The following is a 25,261-nucleotide window of genomic DNA, read 5'->3' as shown; positions in this document are numbered from 1 at the left end:
TAGACACAAATATTTATTAATATATATTATATATATATATATACACATCTGTGTGTATGTGTATACATGCGTGTACATATGTATATAGGTATATATACACATACAAATATGTATACATGTGTGTACATATGTATAGGTATATATATATACATACAAACATGTATATATAGGTATACATGTGTGTACATATATATAGGTATATACATACATTCAAACATGTATATATAGGTATACATGTGTGTACATATGTATATAGGTATATATACACATACAAACATGTATATATATGTATACATGTGTGTACATATATGTATATAGGTATATACATGTACACATACACGCGTGTATATATAGGTATACATGTGTGTACATATATATAGGTATATACATACATTCAAACATGTATACATAGGTATACATGTGTGTACATATATATATAGGTATATACATACAATCAAACATGTATATATGGGTATATACACACATTCAAACATGTATATATAGGTATACATGTGTGTACATATGTATATAGGTATATACACACATACAAACATGTATATATATGTATACATGTGCTTACATATGTATATATGTACTTATATATACACATATATATGTACATGTGCATGTAAATGTATATATATTATATATATAGGACGGTTCGAGGATTCGCGTAAAAGGATGTTTCTAAATTAAGTCAGCCAAGTGGTTGGCTGCGTCGTGCTAAATACGAAATAATTAAAAATCAATCACTTTCAGGAATAAACCCAGTCAGAATAAATAATTTGTAAACTGTCAAGTAAAACAAAAACAATGTAACATTTCCCAACAGTGCTCTTTTGATCTGTGAAGAATAATGTCGGAATAGTATGCGTATGTGGCACTAATGCCATTATTTTAAAGGCTTAATTGAGCAGCGAGTGTAAAATCTTGTGCTGTTTGGCATGAATACATTCACCAAATGTAGCTCATCAGCTACTTTTACACTGGGGGCCAAATGCCTTGAATGACCAGCAATTAAAAAAGTGTTTTACACACACCCACACACACACAAACCATAAGCTAATACTGTATATACTGCATAGATAAGATATACAGTATGTATGCTATTGATATAAATATGAGAACGTGTTTTTTTTTGGGACGGGAAGTACGATACAAACATGCACCCTTTCTATCCATTTTTTTGTGTTTTACATTTACAGTATATAACTATTTAGAATGATCAGCTGCGATGAAGGCTTACAATGGTAGCTTGGCTTTTGAGTACATCAAGTTTTAAAAATTTAAGGAACTCATAATTCCATATAGGAATAAACTGAATTAAGCTGTAACACAGAATCAATTCAACTTTCAAGTTAGACTAACACTGTAGAAAAAAATAAAAAATAAATAGTACTTGTTTTTCCCTTTAAAAAAGGTTAAAAAAAAGTTTTTTTTTTTTAATCCCAAAAAGAAGTAAAATGGCGCATTCTGATGCTCGTAAGCAATAAAAAGATTGGAAAATAAAAATGAGAATCAAGCTATTTACAATCAACACCCAAAAAAGCCATTTGGAGATTTTGTCATTTTTACCTACCCATATTGCGCTTAAAGATCAGTCGAATATTTATTGCTTCACTCATACTAACCTTTTGCGGTCTCCTTTAGAACTTTTTTCAAAATGTCTGTTATTTTGTACTTACTGACTCAGTCCTTCGTCCGCCTCACGCTTTTGATCCGAACCCTCCTCCTCCTCCGCTCTGCATGCTGAAGTACTCCGTGAAAGATGGTAGTCGCACGGGGAGAGGTGCCGAGCGCGCCGTGGAGGCTGGACGTGGCGGAATTGGGGGCGGGAGCGGCGGCAAAATAGACGCCAGGTCATCTGCTGTGGCTGAAGTGGTGATGATTTTCTGCTCGCTGTTCCTCGGCACGTCGGGGCCTTTACGCGGCACCGTTTCCTCGACCGTCTTTACCGGATCCTGCAGGAAAAGTGTGGTTACCCTTTGCCGAGCGAGTCAGGGAATATGGACATAGTTTATGGAGGAAAGTTATCATTTTAAAAGGCTCACCGAATGTATGGAAAAGAGCTCCGTGAAGTTGGGTTGGGAGTCTCCAAGGAAGGAGCCGTTACCGTAAGCGTGGTGAGGGAAGCTTTCCCCGCCCTCACCGCCCTTGGGGCTGGACAGCAGGATCCCAATTTGAGACGTGCGCACGTGGTAAGGAAAGTTCTTGTTGGCCGCCGAAGGCCGCGTGATCACCTGGGAAAAGCAAAGAGGCGTGTTACTAGCTGCCAACTGGCAGGCCTGGCTCATCAATGTGACGAACCAGGAAGACGATATGAGCGTAGAGATGGATGCCCAGTTGAATGCCGTTGACAATCTTCTCACGAGCCCAACGGGGGATGCCAAAGTTGGCGATGAGAGCCATCACGGGCACGGCGAAAAACCTAAATAAAGAGTGTGAAGAAAAAAAAGACAAGGAGTTAACACAAGAATAATTTAATCTATGTTACACTAAACAGGAACAGGAAAAGTAAATACAAAATACCTAAAAAATCTGATTATTTCAGATATATATACCCTTAAACTTATTTTTATTTTTGTGTAATTGAATGCCCAATTCCAGTTGAATCAAGTTGTGAAAATACAAATGACGAAAAACCTAACTAAAGCATGTGAAGAAAAAAAGACAAGGGGTGAACACACAATTTTACCTATGTTACATTAAACAGGAAAAGTAAATACAAAATACCTCAAAAATCTAATTTACTTCAGATATATACTTACTATATATTTTTTAAAACTTATTTTTTCCTGTGCAATTGAATGCCCAATTCCAGTTGAATGGTTTTAAAAGAATAATTGATATGTAAATCAATGTTCATCAAATTCATGTTGAGAAAGGGCCACTTTAAAACAACTTTAAATCCCTTTGACAATGAAAGAACATGGCGTGAATAATTCATTGAGAAAATTCTTCCCATTCATAAATAACGGGCACGTCTTCGGGCTGAAGACTCACCACAGCGTGTAGGTGGTGAAGAAAGGGACATAAAAGGGTTGCTTTTCAGGGTAGTGCTTGAGCGAGACCAGAACGGCATAGCAGAACCACACATAGGCCAGTAGCTGCAAGCCCATCAGCCCGTAACCCGCCGGGCTATCGTAGGCGTAAAGAACCTCGCCGGGATCGAAGAACTGAAAACAGATATCCAAATGTTTCAACCTGACATCTCCTCAGCCTCAATACGCGTACGTCTACGTTGCGGGCCGGTACCGGATTTCATTTCACGGTCTGGCAGACGCCACCGTGACCGGGTTACCCGCTACTTCATAATGCATGTGATTTTTTGCCGGGACCTCGCGAAAGTCGAGCGTCCAATCAAGCGTGGCCTGTTGAATTTCGAGCTGTGCTCGAGAGGAGCCGGCGTAACCCAGTTTGTCTTATTTTTAGCTGAAGCTCCCCAGAGTGTGAGGTGCTTGGTTACCATAGGCCGTACGCTCGGTTGATATAGCGGCAAAGTTTCTACTCTGTATATGGCATTGCTGCTTTATCTACAGAGAGCAGGCCGTTATTAATTCATCATATGCTGGTGTGCTGAACATCACAGCGAGTGGAGTCTTCACACTCGCAATAGTAGAGACGCCGCATAATGAATGAGGGTGAGGATGTCACACCGGGCGGATTGGGATTCCTCGAGTGTGCCCGTGGGTAATGAGGTAGCTGCCTGGCTCTATTCGGAATCCAATTGGAATGAAATTGAACAAATGACTTCCAAAACAGGGCTACATTGCCATAAGGGTTGAAACAGTTTTGTGATCGAAGTCGTGGCTCAACTTGTCTTGCCAATCAGATCAGTTTTCTCCATTGGAATGTGTTGAAAAGACTCTAAATCCCTCTCATTTATTTAAAAAGAGAAATATAGCAGTTTATCATTATATTATTTATATATTATATACAACATCAGTAGATGTTTGATGAGTTCTTTATAAACCTTGATTTGTTCACACTGGGGACTGGAATAGTGGACAATGGCTCGTTTAAAAAGAGATCTATGCTCAAACCCCAGAGAATTTCTAATTACAACTACACACTTACAGTAGCATAGTTTCTATGAGGCCATCTCAAAGTGCTATCACGCGCCTGGTATAATTTCACAGGACCAGTTTCGCTCCATCTAGTCCAAATGTCAAAAGCTGTTAAATTAGCGTGAAATAATAGAACGTGCGGCGTCAGCAGCAGCAGCTTGGTCCCAAACTACCCATTTTTCCTGTATGAATTATCTACCCAATCCGACCGACAAAGCCCCGAGGAACCGGATTTTTAGCGCGGCAACAACAAGCGTAGCGACTTAGACGGAGGGAACGTGTGCATACCTGTCAACCTCGAACCATTTGTGATCTTACCAAATTTTGTTTTCGCCCTTACATATATGTATAAATACATGGAAAATCTTACCACTTTACTTTTTTGACAGGAAACGGAAATCACATGGTGAAAGTGTTACAAAACGAAATGTTTATCATGATCTTTTTTTTTTAGCCAATCAGAGGCGCCGGTACATATATCACTTGGCAGACATGCGTTTCCGGGAAGAAACAATGGCGGATGGTGAAAAATGGCTAGAAAGTGCCTTAATTTATTTTTTTTTCTCAAAATCACCGTTTAGCGTACCATTTTCATGTGTACAGCGTACCAATATAAAAATGGGCTTTCAGTTGTACCAATTACGGCGAGAACGTACCAGTTGACAGGTATGCGTGTGTAAAAGCTCAATTTAAGTCATTGCCTTGCCTAAAATAACATGTGTGATGTGTATGTGGGTGTGTGTCTGTACCTCGGCCTCATAGATGAAGAGGATGACATAAGTTATGGTGTAGATGGTCATGTAGATACTCAGCTTCACTGACCCACTATGGCTGATTCTGGCCCTAGAAAAAATACATGAATATAAAGAGAGTCAAAGTTGACATGTTGGTTTAGTGAGGATAAAACAGATAATATATTTGGGTGCATGGTAATGCAAAAAAAAACAAAAACTTGGAGCTGAAACCACAAAAATCAGGAAAATTCCATTACATTCATGCTTGGATTTTCCAAGGTGTCCGTTGGTCGAGAGTGGAAATCTTAACAACACACTACCCTGTTGTCGTCATTTAAATGGTTAAAAATGCAACAGTATATGGCAGTAATGCCCAAATATATGTTTGCCAGTGTAAGTGAAAAATACATAACAGTCACAAGCTTTTATTATTATTTTTTTTTAACAAGAAAACGGGACTTTTGCTTGGGACCATTGTTGTGTCCACATAAGATTCATTGTTAAAGATGTTAAGGGAAGGGACGGGAGACATAAAGGGCAAAGAGGCAATTCAAGCCTACAACAAGACCGCCGAGGCTACGTTTGAGCTCAATGAATAATAAATGTGAGCTCTGGTAGGGTTAGGAAATACTAAACTTCACTCAGGGGCTCCTAAATTCACAAAGAGCAACACTGTAGGGCAGAGGTGTCAAACTTATATTTGTCAAGGGACAAATATACGTTTTTTTTCCATGTGATTTAATTTTTTTTTTTTTATAAAAACAGGTGCAGATTTTTTGGGGGGATTTGGAAAACAGAGAAAAAGCAGCAACAAATCTTTTTTTAGTCATTTAAATTAGTTTTGGATTTAATTTTCTTTAAGAAAAGGAGAATTTAGAGACATTTACATCAAAACGAGTCTGATACAGTGTTAACAAGTATTTATATTCTTATTTTATCAGGAAATGGAATTAAAAATAATGTTTAATATAAGCATATTTTACACTAGAGTATTCCTCACCTGGTGACGGTAAAACCTTTGCCCAGCAATATGAGCATAAGCAGGAACACGAGGAAACTTATGGAGAACAGTAATTTCCCTGGAGACACACACACACACACACACACACACACAAAGAGGAGACATGAAGGTAAATGGCTAAGAAAAAAAAATGGGGAATAAGAACTATTCCACAGAGTCACACCCACACTATTGGAACATTTTCAAGTGCAAAAATAAAAAGCTCGTCGTGAGCATGTATAAAAACCATCATGCATTTTAATTTTTTTTTACCCAATATTTTTAGCTTCAGTAGAAAAAAAACCCTACTCTGTAGAGCAGAGTTAAATTGTATATATAAGAATTGTAACTGTATATTGAGCAAGTTAATTGATCTAAAGAAAAATACTTAAATTTCATGCAAAGTTACACTCGAGAACAGTATATTACTTTTGATTAGCTATATTAGTGCATATCCCTCACAACACAATACAATATAACTCACCAAGAATTTTCAAGCTGCCATTGCCAACTCCATCCTGAGCGTACAAGCCCCAGTAGACGCAGTGGAACAGCAGGCTGAGAACTATGAAAACATTTGGGGGATGTCAGGAAAAGATATTTCATGTACCATATGTACGCTACTTAAGTATTTATTATTTTGTATTTGTACTTGCTACTAATTGTTGTGTTAAACCAATAATATATGTTGGTTTGATATCACCAGTAGTAGAAAATGACTTAAAATGTACTATAAGCTTAGGAAGTACACTTTCTATGAGCAGTTAACTTTTTAATGCATGTCTAATTGTTCAGCATTTCACTATTTTTTTGCACATTGTGCACAAAAAATGGCATAATTTGGTCAGGGCTCTTATTTTTTCTTTTATTCCCCAAATATATTTTATTCACTCCTATGCTTTTCTGCAGCTCTTCCATTGTCAGTCTCAAAACTGAAATTTCCCAATCAAAAAGGCCTGAATTTCCCAAGCAAACTGCTACAAATTGGAAAAAAAACACCTCCATGGCCATGTTTTTCTTCCATTTAAATATCAAATTATATCGCAAGAGTGCAATGGAAAAAAAGTTATTAAATATCTAGTTTAATTCACCTGTAAAGATTATAGTGTATTTTAAATCCATACTAAAACTTCATCCCATCTACCCTACCTAACCTACTATGAGTAATGCACCTCCCCTTCAGTACCGAATGAGTACTTTTACTACCTATCGAAGAAAGGAGGGCAAATATAAGATGAATTTTCCAGCAAGAGGGAAGACAAGTGCGTAAACGGGATCAGAGGGAGCATTTGAAGTAAATTAAAAAGAGGAGGAAGCAAGGGAGGTGAGATAAGTAGGAAGAAAGCGAGGAGCGCAGGGCACTGTCAGTCCCCATGCTGCTCTCAATGGTACCCATTCAGACGTTAATACCTGCCGATAAGATCGGCGGTGCTGAAGTGGGGATTAAAGCTGCTGTGAATGTGCGGGTGGCTCATTTTCAAACTGCTGCAACCCTAACTATTTCATATTGCGTGTGCACCTGTATGACTAGGATAAAAACACTCACCTTCAACACCCGCGGCCGTCATAAACATTTTGTAGGTAGTGTGAAGAAGCTGTCTCCCTTTCAGATTGTCTGCAGAGAAAAGCACATGTGGGGGATCAAGTGTTAGAAGTGGGTTTGTGCACACTAAGGTGGTGATAAGAAATGGCGGTGTAGTCACGGAGAGAGACCCAGACACGACAATAGAGGAGCCGTCATTGGCATGCGACCTTAGATGCGTACATCTTGGTAAAAATGCACATTTTACGAGCTCAAAGCCTACTGCCAGAAGCCGCGGGGGGAAATTTACAGGTATGAAGCAGGTCGTAAACATTAAGGAGCACGCCTAGGCTGCCCGCAATGTTCTCAAAGAAGATGTGTATATAACAGCCAACAAGTGAATAGTGCTATTTTTCCCCTCCATTGTTGTAGTCAAAGGCAAAAAGCCTTATCTGAAAAAATAGGATACTAACTTCAATTCCATATATTTGTTACATGAGATTGCTTATAGATATAATATTTAGTTTTTTTTATATAAATGGACTAAAAGAACTGGATTAAAAAACCTTGAATATTCAGTTTTTTTAATATATCTAAAACAATGTTTATTTTAGCTTTTTTAATATATTTTTAGATTTTACAAAAATATTTTTGAACTAAAAACACCGGAAAAAATTATTTAAAAAATTACAATTATTGATTTATAAGGGGGAAAATCAGGAAATGTAATATACATCTATACTCTTCATTTGAATTTGATCCTAAAACAGAAAGTCTGCACTCATGATTTACTTTCCCGGGCCACACAAAATGATGCGGCGGGCCACATTTGGCCCCCGGGCCGCCACTTTGACACCTGTTCTGTGAGGCAGTTTTTATATTAACGACACAGTAACACTGACATTATCGTCAACAGTACAAAAAAGACATCCAATCCAGTTGTACTGAGAAGGCTGGAAGTGGAATAAATAGGAAAACCCACACACAGTTTTCAACTCTTGGTGTACCACAAGTCGGAAGAACCCCAGTGGATAATTAATCTGACGTTGTCAAATTAAGTGGAGCTGAAATGAAGTTAAATTTAACTTAACATAGCAAACAATAGAGCATAATTGTTCTCTCACTTTGACAGTGGCACGTATGCTGTTCGTCAAGTGCTGTAATTTCTCCATTTCTCACTTTTGCCTTTTATTCAGAGCAACATTAACTAAATATCCTACAAAAAAAATGCAGAAGAGATCACATGGACAACACAACGAGGTCGATAATGTTTCAATGCAGAAAGCAAAAACCAAAAAAAAAAAACAGTCCTCGGGGAGCTGATTACATCTCTGAAGTGTTCCATTTAGTCTTGCCGTGTATTCATTAAGCGAAACGGAAGGTTGGTGCATGACCTTGGCATCTTATTTCACACTCACTGCGTGAAAGGCGACATAAAAGATGAAAATTTCCAGATGATATTTGAAAAAAATGAACCCAGTCAACGGGTAGTATGTAATGCGATCTGAAATAAAGATTTAAAGTAGGTACAATAATGGGCTGAGGGCCATTCTTTTATCCCCTTATACGGTAAATTACTTCTCCGTGTTAACATAAATTGAAATGCCCTCAAAACATCACCATAATCGTACTGAATATCATTTTAATGAAGAAAAATAACACTGTGATTAATAGTTTTTGTGTCCCTCCCCCTGGATCCAGTCTAAGGTATAGTCTAATTCAGCTGGGATGGGCTCAAGCACCCCGTGATCCTGAATAGGATAAGCAGTGTTGAAAATAAACATACAAATCAATTAAATTTATTCTAAAAGGGAGACTTGTAACAGAAAATGCCGTCTTAAAGTTTGTAAATGTAACCAAAATCTGCAGTTTATGTATTTTTTTTGCAAGAATGACGCACCAGATTCCCTTTAATGAGGCACAAAATAAGTTTCAAGCCGATTCTGAACCCCTAGCCTTTTGCTTTTTTCCCTTCTAAGATGTATAAGAGCGATAATGGCAAAAAAAAAACCACTCACCCAAAGGTCCAACAACAACAAAAGCATTAGAGATTTCATTTCTTTGATGCATGCCTACTCTCAATCCTAGGTAAGCATTGAAAAAGCCCAATTGTAAGTGAAAATAGGACGTATTGCACACTTTTTTTTTGCCTCCCGTGAGGTAGCTGGCATTGAAAATTTAAAGTGAAAAGATAAGACAACAAGGCATATCCCATTATACAGAATAAAAGTGCCACCTAGGTGGAAATTTCATGACTACAAAGCGCTTTTATTTCCTCCAAAGGGGGGCCAGCGAACATGAGAATCTACTCTTATCCCATCAAGAAAAACACATGAATTTCACCATAAAGTAAAGAGACGTTAAAAGGTACTTACAGGCAAAGTAGCAGGAGAGCAGGAACACAATGAAAAAGATGACCAGGAATGTAATGTCTGTCTCCAATATTCCTAAAGGAACAGAAATAGAATACGAGAGGTGAGTTGAAGAAGTCAAAGTCAAGTCGGTTGGGACAATAAGAGGAAAGACAAAAATCCTTCCGTGTCTTCCTCTCACTTCATCCATCATCGTTAATCCATCCATTATGGCCATTTGTCCACTTCAGTGTGCTTTATTGGCCGTGCTAAGTGGCACCTCACTGGTGCCATCACCCATTCCTCCCATAATTGTTCTCTCACTTTCTCTCTGAATAGTTTTCAGTGCTCTTACCGAACTCGTCCGCCGAAAAGTGCTGCGTCCAGAAAGACTGTCCATTGGTCAGTTTCATTTCATACTCCAGTCGAAGGCCATCACTCTATATAGGAAGGAGAAAGAAGTATGTTGTAGAAACTTTTAGGCAAGTGGAGGATATTCATTTTGGAAAGTTAACGGTTGCAGTATCTAGTTAGGGCTTTCAACCACAAATTAATTGATCAGTGGGTAATTGTCATTACTGTTGTATGAATAGAATTCAAAATATGTTAAAGAATAAAGAAATAAGGTGGTGTATAATGTGTATACTCTTTCTTTAAAGAAAACAAGGCTTCTATTGTTAAAATATTTGTTCTGATTGAGAAAAAATGTTTTTTTTGACTGAACCCAAAAATTACCTCAAAAAAATGTTTTCCTCAGTATTATCATAATACTACTATAGTATATTATACCAGGGTTGAGAACCTATGGCTCAGGAGCCACATGTGGCTCTTTTGATGAGTGCAGCTGGCTCTTTGCTAATTTGTGAGCTAAAATATGGAAATCGCTGATGGCAGAACTGAGATATTACATCTAGAACTGCTTTACTCTTCATTTATTTTTGCAGTAGACTCTTCTGGAATGCATCCTCATTGATTAGCAACAGCATAAGAATATTTTTAAAAATATTGATTATTTTTCCACTTTAAAAGTGGTGAAATTAAACATTTTTTTGAAAAGGCACTTGTTTACATGTATGTATTTTGACTTTTAAATTCATGGTATGGCTCACAAGGAATAACATTGGAAAATATGAATTGTTTGTGGCTCTCTTTGCCAAAAAGGTTCCCGACCCCTGTTATATACTAATAATTGGCTAATGAAAAAAAAAAAATATCTTCTGCTATGCTATTCCATTCTACTCTGTTTTAAACATTGAGGCCATTTTTTTCATTGCTTACAATTTTTTTAAAATTATTCGCACATTTAGAAGAACATATCCGACCCTTCAGGGTAAGAATTTTAATCAAATTGTTTTCCATTAGGGATATTGGAAGAGAAAAGGTAGAGCTTTCGCCTAGGGACAGACACTATTTGAGGAAAAACAGCCGGTATGCACCCCCCGCCAGTTTCATCTAGAAGGCAATACAACATCAAAAAGAAAAATGTTGGCTGCCAGGCAGCTGAGCTCCTTCAGCCTCACCAATTCTTCACCAAACATGCCACTTTTTATTACCCGCTATTTCAAATCTGTGCTTCTCTATTCTACATTCCTCATCATTACAAGAGGAAAACAATTTCTGCTCATCTCTGGAAGTAAAAATACCCCGTTGTGCCCATAAAAGCTTTGTGTAAAAGCGCTTCTGCTAAGTACTAACCCTGCAAGTGTGGCGGAAGATAGCAAAGAATAGAACATGATTGCTTCCAGGTAAATGGATTTATAATAATACTAGTAGAAAGTGGGAAGATTACAAGGATAATAACCATGGCAACCGTTCCAACTGATGTTAGGAGATGAACGATAGATAGATAGATGAAGGGATGACGGAGGAGGAGGAAAAGGTGGAGGCTGAGCTTCACAACGGGCCTTTCATCTACTCGGTGGAATAAATCCACACTCAAATCGATGTTTGAAAGGGTGCTGGGAAGGCTGCTGACCAGCAATGAGGTGTTCTCCTTCAAACATTAGTGCTAGTTAATGGCACAGTCTAATGTATTTTCACGACTATAAGGCGCACTTAAAAGTCATAAATTTTCTGCAAAATGGACAGGCCGACTTATAATCCAGTGTGCTTTATATATGGAAACAAAATTACAATTTGTTATTCATTGAGGGTGCGCCTTATAATGCGGTGCGCCTTATAATGCAGTTTGCCTTATTATGCAGTGCACCTTATAATGCAGTGCGCTTTATAATGCAGTGCCCCTTATAATGCAGTGCGCTTTATAGTCGTGAAAATACGGTAGTCACTATGGGGAGTTTTCGAAAACACAATTCCAAGCCAAATTCCAGCCACGTCAATCACCCAAAGTTAAGATTTCAAGCCGAAATTAGGTTTCAACTATGCTCCATTAAAAAAAACAAAAAAATCCACCTGAAAGTTCTGGTGTTTTCTGCTAGCCAGACCATTTTCTGCCTCCCAAACGAGGTCATTTTCTTTCATGACTGGCAATTGAGCACCAGCTGATTGCAGCCAATAAAAAGTGTCTCCATCTGTCAGGTAGTCATCCCACATAAAAAACAAACGTGGCGGATTTACCGAAACCTTTTCTTAGTGAGGGCAATTTAGGACTTTAAAGCCTCGTGACCGCCATTTGAGGTCATTTGAATTTGACTTATAACGATGTCATCGTCTCATATTTGACGGGTAGATGACTGGACGCTATCATGAATCAAGGCAAACTGGTCGTTTAAGTTAACTGATGAACATCAGCACGTTGGACTATTTTGCTGCAGTCATCCATCTTTGTGGCGTTGATGGCAAATGGATGCACGTTAGGCGAGACGTAAGAACAAAAGGGGACAGGAAATATTGTTGCCGAGTAAATAAGGGACGGCGCCGAAGCAAGCGTTGACGGCAGAAGGCATCAAAGAGAACAGCCAAAAAGATTGGGAGCGACAGCTGGATAGGAGTTGAAACAAAATAGGGAAATTGGCCGGCGGGCTCGGAGTGAAGCTTTTATATCCGAATCCAAGAGCATTAAGCGGCGTGTCTATTAGCGGAGCCTGGCGTGACACTAAACGCCACTCTGTTGGAAGCGTCCATTCTAATCACATCCTGCCTCTGTCTGCAGCAAAACAAACAAGGACACTCAGAGACGTGGCCGGAATGATAAGATGCGAGCGCACAGGCGTATCAGTGGACTCGTGGTTATTTCTTTAAAGCGGTTATTCCGACATGCAGTTTGTTTGAACCGGCAGTGACATAATCAGGTTTCATTTTTGGAAATGGGCCGTCTATCCCGGTCAATGGTAGCTAAAAAAAATGAGCTAAAAAAAAAAAGGAGAGAGAGAGAGTGCATCATTTGGCCACTATTGCATGCCTGTATTAACCCTTTAAAAATCATGTTTTTTGAAGGGAATCCGGTTATGCAAGGCCTTGTAATGATGATGAAATTAAGGGGAAAAACATGCAAAAAAAAAACAATGCATTTTTGTCAATAACAAACATTTCACTTATTATATTGATTTAAATAAATCTTAATGTTCCATTTTTTTAAAACAATAGGTGACGATTTAGTTTTTTGAAAATTATAAGAAAAAGTCTTTCCATACTACCATATTACAGCTTATTCAATTATGAATTAATTTCTATCATAAATTGCTTGTTTAATGGACCGTCTGCCATTGACAGCACCCTAAGCCTAAATCTTATAATGTAGGCAACCCTTGTGAGGATAAGCGGTACATAAAAATGAATGAGTTCATGAATATAATAACATACAAATGTGGTGTGGCGTATATTTGATTATTTTTCCCAAATTTTGTGAAATTTGGGCAGTGCATCTCATATTCAGGTATTACATTAAATTAGTCCACTTTGGTGCTGATTTAATTTCTTTTAAAAATGTGAAATCTACCACAATATCCAACAATAGTGTTTTTCGGGACATGCACAAGGAGTACTTATTTTATAAATAGCCCCGTGTCAAAAGGAGCATTGTTCATTTTTGTCTTTTCTGAAAAAGTCACCAAGGTCATATTAAAATTTATGGTTTATACATGAAGAAAATGTTGTTATCCTCTTGCTAATGTCTAGACTCCATTACTAATCCTGCTTGAAGCATACCATAAAAGCATATGTGCATTGAATTTAAACATCACAAAATTGCTGAGTTTGGACACAGTATTGGCGAGGGTTCGCTACATTTCTTTCAACTAGGTCTGTTCCACTTTTAAATATGGTTTGATGCAAAAAATATCAAGCTAAATATAAGCTGACGTTGATTGAAAATCCACAGCGGCCCAGCTCAAAAAAAGCCTCCAAAGATGCACTGAATTAGACATGGATCTTCAATATTTTTCAAAGCGTATTATTTAAACTGGTTCTCTACATATTTTTTTATTGGGGTTATCGTTTACTCATTGCTTTGACGTTTGATCTATTGAGCTGATCTCAATACAGTAAAATATAAAAACGACTACAAATGCATCTACGTAACCCTTAAAGCACATTCCATAAAAATTGTCATGAAAAACAACATCTAATAACAGAGTCAGTGACTAAAAAATGTGTGCTGACTGCATTGGGATAACAATGCAAAAAGATAAATGCACAAATAAAAGAAAAAGACAGTAGCAATCACACAAAACAGAAAAATATGATCTAAATGAAACTCTTAACTCTGTTCTGCACTCAAAACCAGAACAATAACACTCATAATATTATTTCCCGAGGCCTTGTTTGATGAATTCTAAAGGGCAAATATTTTTTTAATGAAATGTCAGACCAACTTCGCATCATTTCAAGGTGACACTGTATCGACTTTTCAGCAACGGGGACACATTTCATCCAGGCTGAGAGAGCGAGTAAAAAGAGAAATGGTCTAGCAAACTGGTGACTTTAGTACCTTAAACATGACAGTAAATCACCCATTTTCTATAAAAAAAAAATACAGCTCCCAAGAAAATAGAGAAAGAAATTTAAAATAAAATGCAATCCCTAAAGAAAAATAAAATGCTTTATTTAAATAGTTAAACATTAGTCACTATTGATTGCCCAGATTCATTATAAATTAGTACTGTTTAATATCTAAGTCCTGTTTAATATCCAAGTCCTGTTTAATATCCAAGTACTGTTTAATATCTAAGTACTGTTTAATATCTAAGTACTGTTTAATACCTAGGTACTGTTTAATATCTAAGTACATTTTAATATCCAAGTACTGCTTAAAATCTAAGTACTGTTTAATATCCAAGTACTGTTGAAACCAGCTCTCATAATGATATTCATGAGAGTTTAATATCTAAATATCTACTGTTTTCAACAGTACTTAGATATTAAAAAGTACTTGGATATTAAACTTTCTCTCATGAATAGAATTTTGATTGCTGGTTTCAAAAGGGGGACCAAAAGATCGGCGACCAGCCATTAAAACGTGATGCAACAACTAACTATCCATTTTCTTAATTACTTTATGATTAAAGTGAAGTACACAACAGCCTATATTAAAACATGTAACAATACCATTTCCAATCATTTCAATGGGGACAGGTAAATAGCAGGTGTTTTGACTAATTTGGCCAGGAAACAAATTAAACTCATAAGTCAGGACACGACCGCATTGACGAGACACAGCAAAAAAAAAACATATGGTTGCGCCCGTGAGCAATTAAACAAGACGTCCCGTGGCGTGGCCACTTACCCCACACTTGCTGAGAGCGATGTACCACCATCTCTCCCTTACGGAGCGGAAACTGCGGCCGCCAACGCAACTCAGCATCTCGTCGTCACCCTCGCCCTCCACCTGGGATTGATGACAGAAGGAGTGAGTAAGATAGAGAGAGAAAACGCTGCCATCACTGAGATCACGTTTAACCGCACGGGATGCTGATTTAATCGTGTGAGGGTGAAAGTGCGAAAGTGGAAGCATATTTCACACTCCAAAATAGCTTGAAAGGTGGCAGACGTTTCAAAAATATCTGTTAGATTGAATGTCACACCTCAATGTGGTTAAAAAAGGTTGCTGTTTATTGGAATAAGATTTAACCGTGTTTTTAAATAAAGTGTAGTGAATGGCCAGGTAACATACTTTTTTTTGGAAACATTGGTTTTCCACTGCAATGCAAAATTGGCACACACAGACATAATCCAATGAGAATTGAGCCTTTTTTGCACCCCTCCCAAAAAAAAAGAAAAATCAATGATCAGCAAGGGCAAGAAAATATCCAAAAAGAGATGACTGGACAATACAGAAACCTGTTAGTCCACTGGTGTCAAAGTGGCGGCCCTAGGGGCCAAATTTGGCCCGCCGCATCATTTTGTGTGGTCTGAGAAAGTAAATAACGAGTGCCGACTTTCTGTTTTCGGATCAAATAAAGATGAAGAGTATAGATGTATCTTAATTTTTTTAATTTTCCCCCTTTTAAATCAATAATTGTAATTTTTAATCAAATTTTCTGTGTTTTTTGTTCAAAATCATTTTGTAAAGTCTAAAAATATATTAAAAATAGCTAAAATAAACATTGTTCTAGATCTATAAAAAAACTGAATATTCAGGACTTTTAAATCAAGATCTCATAAAGACTGATTAATGGCAACTTGTGTGCAGTTCTAGTGGAAAAGTGCCAATAATAATGTTTGAATACTTGGCATTCCCTGGAAAAGATGTGATTCTGTCTTTTTATTTTTACACTGTTGTAAAACATGGTGAAGATAAAACTAGCTGTGCTGAAATCATCAGTAGTAATTAACTTTGAAGGCAGTAGCTCCTCTGCAATATAGACTATTACACTATTTGATCCTCCCCTTTAGGGATAATCAATACTCTTTGATGCAGACTACGAAATGGACTCGGGCAATAAAAGTGTGTGTTTGGCCTTGGAAAAATTGAATAGAATTTTACAAGAGCAAAGTTACAACTGGTGGATGAGATCGGTTTTAGGGACTTGTAATGGTTGGCTGCTTTGCAATCTGAAGATCTGGGTTTGAATTTTAACTATTTTTTGGGTTTGCACATGTTTTAAAAGCATAACATAGTATATGTCAAAGACTGAAGAAGTAAATGAGAGTTTGAAGACTATGTAACCCAATGATTGAAGTACCCCGGTTGTCTTACCACACATCCCGACCAAGTGTAGCGGGTTGTGAGATTGATGACTTGGTTGTTCTCAGGCCTCAGCACCGCCTCCCTTTGGTCGCAATTCTGACACAGATGAGTCAACATGAGATTAATGTTGTGTACATATTGAACATATCCACCCACATTCGATGGAGAAGCGGCGTTATCCCAATGGCTGCATTCCAAGCCCAAACACATTTAACGCGATTAACTTACTTCACTTTGCAACTACATTGAAATCATAAAATGATGAACTCAAATTGCATCCAATGGGACTCTTAATGTTTCTCTTGTTTCGCTCAATAAACTGTTGAAAAGTGAATTTGCAAAAGCGGCTCTTCTTTCACATATGTACCGCCATTACAGTTGGGATATTGCAAAACTAGAATGATAAAAAAAAAGACTGCTTGAAAAAACTAATATAGTGGGGGCTCAAACAATGAACTGTCATATAGTAGCGGAACACCATTATACATATTCATGCTATTCGACCGCCCACGCGATCAGGATTTTGCGTGTTGCTGCCTACGGATTGCTGTGGATTATTTTGTAGAATGTTAGAAATATGGAGATGATTACATTGCAAAATAAATGGCACCCTTTGTTACTGTACGGCATATTAATTGTCTTTTTAATCACCTCTTTACACTTTATGAGAACTCCCACTCATGGTGCACAGCAGCAGGTTGACAGTATTTTATGATGAGAGTCATTTATGTGTTGCAGTGTCAGTATTAATAGCGTTATTGATTGGTTCATGGGAAAGAAAGAAGTCCTCCACATATGGTTGGTGGTGATCAATATAATTTAACTTGCTATAATGAAAAATGTCAGCATGGGGGGGCGGAATTCAATGGCTTTGTTTGAAAGTTGTGCTGCGTGTTATTGTTCTGGTGGAAGCAAAAATGAGGACGGAGATTGAAGAAAGTGAGGTAATTCTTTAACATTTAGCATTATTTTTATTGAATTACTGCAAAAACAACTAAGAAATTTAAATAATATTAGAAATGAGTCATAATATTGTCGAATTACATGCGATTTAGATGCATTTTTAAAGTAAAAATACTCACATTTTTGTTCATTTACACCAATCTTTTTTTTTTAATCACAATGTTAACTGCGCTCACTCACCTTTTCAGGTCTTTTATAAACAGCTGGCCACTGTGAAGCATCGTCAAAGTAGAGTAATATGTTCTGACAGCATCGGGACTGCAGAGAGAGACATAAAGAGATGTTGGGAAGGGAAAGGGTGGTATTAAGAGGCAAGGCAAGTGAGTGAGCGATGTGAATGGATCAAAGAGGAGGCAGCTGGAGATTGCCAGGACAAAATGTGTTCCCCACTACTGCCATGTCTGCAGGGCTAAATCGAGAGAAGTGACAAAAAGAGCGGCAGAGGAAGAGGACGGGAAGGAAGAAGAGGAAGAGATGGGAACAGCCTGAAGTCAAAAGGAAGGAGGAAGTGTTAACTTGACCATAATAACGATCTGCCAGCTCAACTGCCGTTTTGCAAACTAAGGAGCTGGATAACAAGCAACCAAAAAGTCAGTCGGTCTCTAGAAGCACTGTGCAGGATGCTCAAATAGTTGGTTGTTCCAACAAGGGTGCATGCATACCAATTAACTGTGGCAGAGTTACAAGTAAATTATTCAAAGTGTAAAGATAAGATGATAAACTTGACAAAGGAGACTTTGAGGTTAGATTGATTTTATACTTAAATATACACACATTAATATGAGGGAAGTTATCTTACCTTAGGGTAACGGAACCGAAAGTCCAAGCGTCCAAAGTCAGTGAGGAAGCAAAAGCGAGTGAGGAACATCCAGTCCTGTGGTGGAAATACAGAAAAAAATTGCAGGGAATTTGAGATTCTACAGCCCAAAAAAATATGTGATCATGTGTTGATCATTTTTTCCTCCAGGTAGAAAGCAGATGTTTGAAAAACACAAAAAATATTCAATCTGTTTTAATTGAGGACAGAAATTTTATGTTATACATTGACTATAAAAGGTCAGAAAAATGGGAATCCGAGTCTTTATGTGCTCAAATGTGCCACATTGGAGTTTGAAATACTTCCATTTTGGATGTTTTCATTGTGTTGACTGTTTGTAAAAAGCCAGTGTAAAGAAATTCCCATACAATAAAAACAAGAAGAGCCCAAACGTTAACCATATTGGCAGATTTAACACCGAACCCTATCCCTGCTTCAAAACATAATGTATGCTCTGAGAGTAAAGTTTTGTGCAGGCTCAACATGCTTCTTCTTTTCACTTATTACAAAGTGCCCTAAAGGTTGCTATAAACTCTCCAGCCAGAGCTAGAAAAAAAAAAACGCCTATGCACTATTATACAGTGATTACCTGTGCCCTGCTACATAAACAAGCCTCGTAATTCCGCTGCCTAGAACTAAAAGCAGTGTAGCGTTGCCAGCTTTCGCCACCATAGATCAATTTGAACAAAAGCACTGGTGTAATTCAGTTGCCGTCTGCCAGAGAGCTGGGCCCCGGGAACCTTCAGCTTCCACCTAAACCCCCCCACCCCTCCTAGAGCCTCCCCGAAGACCCCCGTCAACGCCTCACTCCTGTCCCCATGTGTCCGTGACAACCGAGATGGAACCGAGCCGATATAGTGGAACACACGGCGGACCTGCATCTGTAAATGCACTATTGCAAACTGGTCGCCATGACAACGGTGGCATGCCTTGGCTTTGCGGCTACCATAGACACAGTAAACAGCTAAAAAAGCAGAAATGGTCATTAAGGAGAAACCCTTTTTGTATGGCCGAGCACTCATTCGTCCGTTCGTCTTTCACGTCGGCGAGTCAATCACTCGGAGGCTATTTTGGCTCACGGTGAACAATAGGCATTTAAATGATTTGACTTCCGTTTCCAATTCATTGCTTGCATGATGGTACTTAAGTATACGCGGCTACTGGATCGGCTCTGATCTTGCAGTCAAATACTGATAATGACAATTAAATGGGACATCACTAGTCGAAAGCAACACCTTATGAGTGTAGTCAATTTGAATTTGTGCGTTTACATGCCCTGTTTCATCTAAAAACGCATCGATTGTGTCATTGCATTACAAAACCCGAATTTCTCAGGCCTGCAAGTCTAAATTGGGCTTGCAGAGTAAAGTAGATCACGAATGTTCAGTTAGCGGTCCGTAGTCTATAAGTAAGGTTGGTATGCCAGTTTTTTTTTCCCGTCATTAATCAAGTGAACCCCTCGACACCGCTTCTACTCGATTTAGCGTCATTCCGATTTGCCGCCTTCCTCCCTGGCAATCTGTCCTTTCATCTGCGTGCTTCTCACACACTCTCTCTCCAGATGCCCGTTTGCCTGCTTCGCCTCATTAACAATTAATTACCAATCAACTCGTGGAGTCACCCCCGGACCGTCGGGCCTTTCAATGATTCATTAGTCAGGGATACGCAACGCTGCAAGTTTCAACACATAAACACGTGGGGAGAAAATTCTCACGTACACACACATTGACGGGGAACATACGGACACATAAAAGAACTCCTTCTCGGACGCATGCACACAGTCATAGCATCTTATCATACACACACACACACACACACACACACACACACACACACACTCATTAAAAAGAAATGCACTAGTTCGGATTGTGACCACTTTGATGACAGCTCGAAGGATTTTTGGCAGATTTCAAAGCTCTTTGGCAGGAATTAAGGTTTCAGACTTGCGGTATTTAAGGCAGGAAATAATGAGAATGAAGTCTGACTGTCTTTTTTAGACTTACCTTTAAAAAAAAAGAAGAAAAGTAGTACTTATAGTGCTATCCAAGATGATTTCAATGCAAATTCAATATGGTAATACTGCATATGAACCCCTCAACCTGCCTAAACATTTGCCCACTGTGCACAGGTATTTCAATTTAAGAAAATGTACTGCCAGTACTTGTGTTCATGTGTATGCAGGCAAAGTGTTCAAGCTGTACAATGTCAATTCAACAAACTTCTTTGCTATTCTACTTTTCTCTTTAGACAAGGCTTTTGTGAAAATCTCCATCTGTTTCAGGGAAAATCACAGAAATGTGAATAAGTCACTGTTTCAATAGCTAGTGTGGGAGAAAAACAACAAAGCACTCTGTTACAAAGTATACATTCATTTGCAAAACAAGCTGTAATGATACAAAAGTAAAGTTGTGTAGGTATGTCAAAGTCATGAGGTAATTATAATTACCGGCCACTTAATTTTCAAGGTCTTCACGATGCGAACCGTCAATTGTATTATATTTTTTAACTAATGAATCACACTGAAAAATATGAAATATTAGGTAACGCTTGAAATCCAAAATGAGCAGTTGTAAACAAGTCCTTGCTACAAAGTCTATTGTGACAGATTTATTGATCCTATTGTATCTGTTCAAACTTGGTAGTCACCATAGCCATAGTTAAACCCTTTGCTTGGCAATCAGAGGACGGTATTGAAGAAAATAGCATTTCCCTAAAAAAAATGAATGAATATTGAAGTATTGACCTGTTTATTTGTTATTCCAGCAATGCATTATCAACGAAAATGCCAAGTTTTCACTTGCGGATTGACATTAAACAGATTATTCCCACCTATTGAACGACGTGTCCGAACGAATACAGGTTTACAGCCATATTTTGATATGCCACATAGACACAGAACATGCCATGAAGTTCTGCTCTCAAAATTTAAAATGAGTCTTTCATCGTTGCTGGCTTTCACCGTTTTTCCATAGTCTGAACAGCCAGGAGTACGATTGATTTGTGTCTGTCTGTTGTCAATGCACTGAAAAGTTTGTATTCAGTCCCTACTGCAATCTTCCCCTGACCTTCACCCTCACTACCTTCACTCAAGAGGGACATTCTAGCACACGCCACCAGCCACTTAGGCTGATTGTCCACATCGACCGAGGTCGGACGGTTAAAGCCAATTCGGCCCGTACCAATGCCTTTGGATTAACTTTGCACCCACCGTCTCTTGAGCTAGTTGCTCTGGTGTAAACAAAGTCACGTGGCAGCGCCAAATGGTGTCAAGGGACGGTGACGTTAATGTCCCGACAGCCAGTGAATGACCTTGGGGCCTCAACACACACACACATAAAGATGCAGTCAATATGGCGAACTCAGTGGCGCCTGGTAGTGTTAAAGGCGCTCGGTTGTGCTTTGGCGCCAGATGATCTGTGACACATTTTGGAACCGTGGAGAAGAAAAAGACTCTAAATGACAATGTAATTGAATGATCTCGTTAACAAAATGCGACTAATTTAGACTTTTTCTCAGAAACACAGCGTCATTAAGTTTGCATCGAAGTCTCGTTTATCAAGGGGGATAAATTCAAGACCCACCCACAATCGGTGAAAGCCACCATTTGAGGTTACATCTTAAAACAATAGCTTTACTCCTTCCTATGTACTTTTAATGGAGTGACATTTATGGAGGCAACTGATTAAATTTGTAGTAGTATTGATTAGTTTAGTTATTCTTTCAACATTCAATAAAGAGTGAAAAGTACATTGGGGACTGTGGCTTAACATTCCCATAGTAAATCGGTATGGTGGTATCTTGAGTTACAGGTTTAATTTGCTCCATACTAGTAACTCAAACTAAATTAAATCTTCATTCCGCCCATTGAAATGAGAATATATTTGTCTCCCAGTTAACCAAACCAATCTTTCTTGAAAAAGGAAAAAGAAAACACAACTAGTATTAGCATTGTCTGTTTATATAATGTTTCACCATTTGTGTTCCCTTATCCACTGCCGAAAGGGTTATAATAACACACCCAACGCTCATTCTATTTGTTTGAATTTTTCTTGTGTTTTGTATTGCTCATTACAATTAGAAATATATTAGTCAACAATACTGATACATAGTTTTGCTTTGGGGCAACAGAAATGCCTAACTAGAGAGGCACTCGCGAGGGGGAGAGCATTTATAATAAGTGGAGGGCATTTTACATAATAATAATAGCAGCGTTCTAAGTAAAACATAAGTGAGAGGCGGTAGTTAGGAAGCACAGTGCCGTTTAAGACCTTTAAGTGGCATAGAACGATGTCAAGAAGAGTCATGACGTGGTGAGTCAATCCAGTCGGGGAGGAAGAGCATAATTAAGCTAATTACCGAATGGTTTACATGAATAGAGATGCTACATTATACAGATACATCCATTAACAACACAATTATATAATTTTTTATGACTTATACTTTCATTATTGCGAATAACGACCCTTTTTCAAGCAGGCGGCTGTTACACTCGGCTTCTTTTTATATACACATAAGGGAGGTTTTGTTTCTATTAGGGTAAATGACAACATTTGAGGAAGGGGTGGGCAAATCGGTCCTTGAGGGCTGCTGTGGGTGCAATACCACTTTTTCGGCAATAGACAGACCCTTTACAAATGTTACTTAAAAATATTTAAAAATATTGTTTCCATTTAAAAATGTAAATATGATCGTGAATGAATTTTTCGACTTTTGCTGTTCTCAATTGTCGTCCATCTTTAAACTAGACTTTCACTGTCAGATGCAACTTCTGCTCTATAGGTGGCGTACATGGTGGTCATGACTTTGACACCAACATATGGCACTATCAGACATTATATCCACTTACCTGCATTTTAAAGGATAATTATAGGTGGTCTCCAGTTGAGTCAAACATTTATTGATGTAAATATAAGATTGGGAGTATATAATTCTGAGGAGAAATGGGTATAATAGCGAGACAACCTTGTACAATATTGCTGCCAGAGTAGCCTCAGAGAATCAGCCAGTCGTGACAGATGAATGCAGCCAATGATTCAAACCATCTATGCGCTATGGGGGTCCGCCAGCATCTGGGGTGGTGCGAAAAAAATAACCCTCAAATTGGTGAATGGAGCATTGCTAATCTAGTCAGGGCTGGAGTTTGGAATAAGTTGGGTGTAGATTGTTCGGTTGCTGTGACCCAGCAAAGTTCTTGAAATAGTTTTATTAATTGGAGGTTATATTAAATACTGGCACAATACCAGAACATCTGGATGGGGTATAAATACCTCATTTAAAAATATATGGCACATTTCTCGATTGTATTTTTACCGTAAATGGCATGTTGCCACCTTACTGCTGTTTTTTCAAGAAATTTGATTTCTTTTCAAGCGGCATCGATTATTTAACTGTTTTTGCTATTAGTGGTTGGGCCCGTTCTTGATTTCCAGCAGATAGTGGAGTTCATCTGGAATTAGCATTGAAAATTGATGATGAATAATTTCATTTGAGATATGTAATCATCTGCACAAAAACTGGACACTTTTAATTTTTCACCACAATGTCTCATAATAAAAAAAGATAAAACTTAAATAACTGTTATTTACTACGCATTAATCCAGGTCTTTTAGTTTTTAAAAAGATCAGAAATTGTTACTTGTCCGGTCAGATTAAAGTGAGTGACTTCCACGGTGATTGATTTAGGGTTAGATTTTGAAATGCATTTTATCATATTACATAAGACATTTAAAAAGAAACTACCATCAGGGATAATTAGATATATTATCCATTAAATCAGAGGACATTTTTAGTGACATTTTTGTTGCAATCAGAAAGAGTGACGCTCCATTTGAGGCCACCTGTGCAAATTTCCATCTTTTGCTCATTAGTGCGGAGGGAGTCGAATTTACAATCTAATCGAAACAAGCATCAAACTCGCAACTCGGCTGTCACGTGATGCACACCTGTGAACGCTATCTTCCCAGCCAAGGTGTTGATAAATGGCGTCACATGAATAACTTAGCACGGATAAACATCGTTAAATATATACATTTGTCGCTCCCCAAAAGGAGTCGCTCACCTCTTTAGTGTCCACGACGCCTTTGACATATTTCCCCAACGCCGTGTCCATACAAAGGAAGCCGGACAGCGCGGCCAGCCATAGCAATCGCCCTCCGACCCACGCCTCCATCTTTCTCGCTCCTCAGCCGAGGATCGTCTGCGCTTGGGGCTCCCTTCAAGTCGCAGTCGGAGACGGGAGCGCGCACAGAGAAGACAAGAAGGAAAGAAACAAGCGAGAGAGAGAGCGAGAGAGAGAAAGCCAGGGAGGGGGTCGGAGCGCGTTCACGTGGCTTCTCAAGATGGATGGAAGCCGCGTTTCAATGCTGCTCACGTTCAAAATGCCTTCAGATTGATGTCCGTTCAATCGGACGGTTCTGACATCATCAGCCATTCTCTTTCGAGCCACTAGGGGGCAAACTGCGTATGCGTGCATCGTGTATGTTGCAATGTCATGATCATTTTTTTTTGGTGGGGTGTTATACATACAAATTTTGGTCGATTAGTGTGTGGGGAGTGGTAGTTTTTATTTTTTGGATAGTTGGTCGAAAATAGAAATTTGCCAGTGCATGGTATTTAAATAGGTTTAAAACATAGGGGTTTGGTAAAATAGTTTTTAGAAAGTCATTTTTTTGGTGCAGATAAACTGTAAACTAAAGAAAAAACAATATACATACAAAAGGG

General features: G+C 38.3%; 1 protein-coding gene across 1 annotated transcript; it reads right to left on the bottom strand.

Moving 5' to 3' along the window:
* Positions 1–398: 398 nt before the first annotated feature.
* tmem145 (transmembrane protein 145) lies at positions 399–24,933 on the bottom strand. Its single transcript, XM_077720401.1, has 15 exons — positions 24,600–24,933; positions 18,524–18,598; positions 17,905–17,982; positions 16,771–16,857; positions 15,358–15,459; positions 10,030–10,114; positions 9,699–9,770; positions 7,348–7,416; positions 6,286–6,366; positions 5,802–5,880; positions 4,817–4,910; positions 3,004–3,176; positions 2,308–2,428; positions 2,052–2,240; positions 399–1,961 (listed from the first exon to the last, which is right to left on the bottom strand). The coding sequence occupies exons 1-15, from the start codon at positions 24,708–24,710 to the stop codon at positions 1,707–1,709; spliced, it is 1,671 nt and encodes a 556-aa protein (XP_077576527.1). The 5' UTR covers positions 24,711–24,933; the 3' UTR covers positions 399–1,706.
* Between the last annotated feature and the right edge of the window lie 328 nt (positions 24,934–25,261).

The sequence above is a fragment of the Stigmatopora nigra genome, chromosome 7 (genome assembly GCF_051989575.1).
Source record: "Stigmatopora nigra isolate UIUO_SnigA chromosome 7, RoL_Snig_1.1, whole genome shotgun sequence".
Classification (NCBI taxonomy): domain Eukaryota; kingdom Metazoa; phylum Chordata; class Actinopteri; order Syngnathiformes; family Syngnathidae; genus Stigmatopora; species Stigmatopora nigra.
Note: the sequence above shows the minus strand (reverse complement) of the source record. Positions and strands in the feature narration are given on the sequence as shown.

Excerpts from the sequence above, each read along its gene's own strand:
- tmem145 (XM_077720401.1), bottom strand. The coding sequence starts at position 24,710 with ATGGAGGCGTGGGTCGGAGGGCGATTGCTATGGCTGGCCGCGCTGTCC. Across the intron at positions 9,771-10,029 it reads CTTTTCGGCGGACGAGTTCG|GAATATTGGAGACAGACATT; the intron begins GTAAGAGCACTG and ends CTGTTCCTTTAG. Across the intron at positions 6,367-7,347 it reads GACGGCCGCGGGTGTTGAAG|TTCTCAGCCTGCTGTTCCAC; the intron begins GTGAGTGTTTTT and ends ATGTTTTCATAG.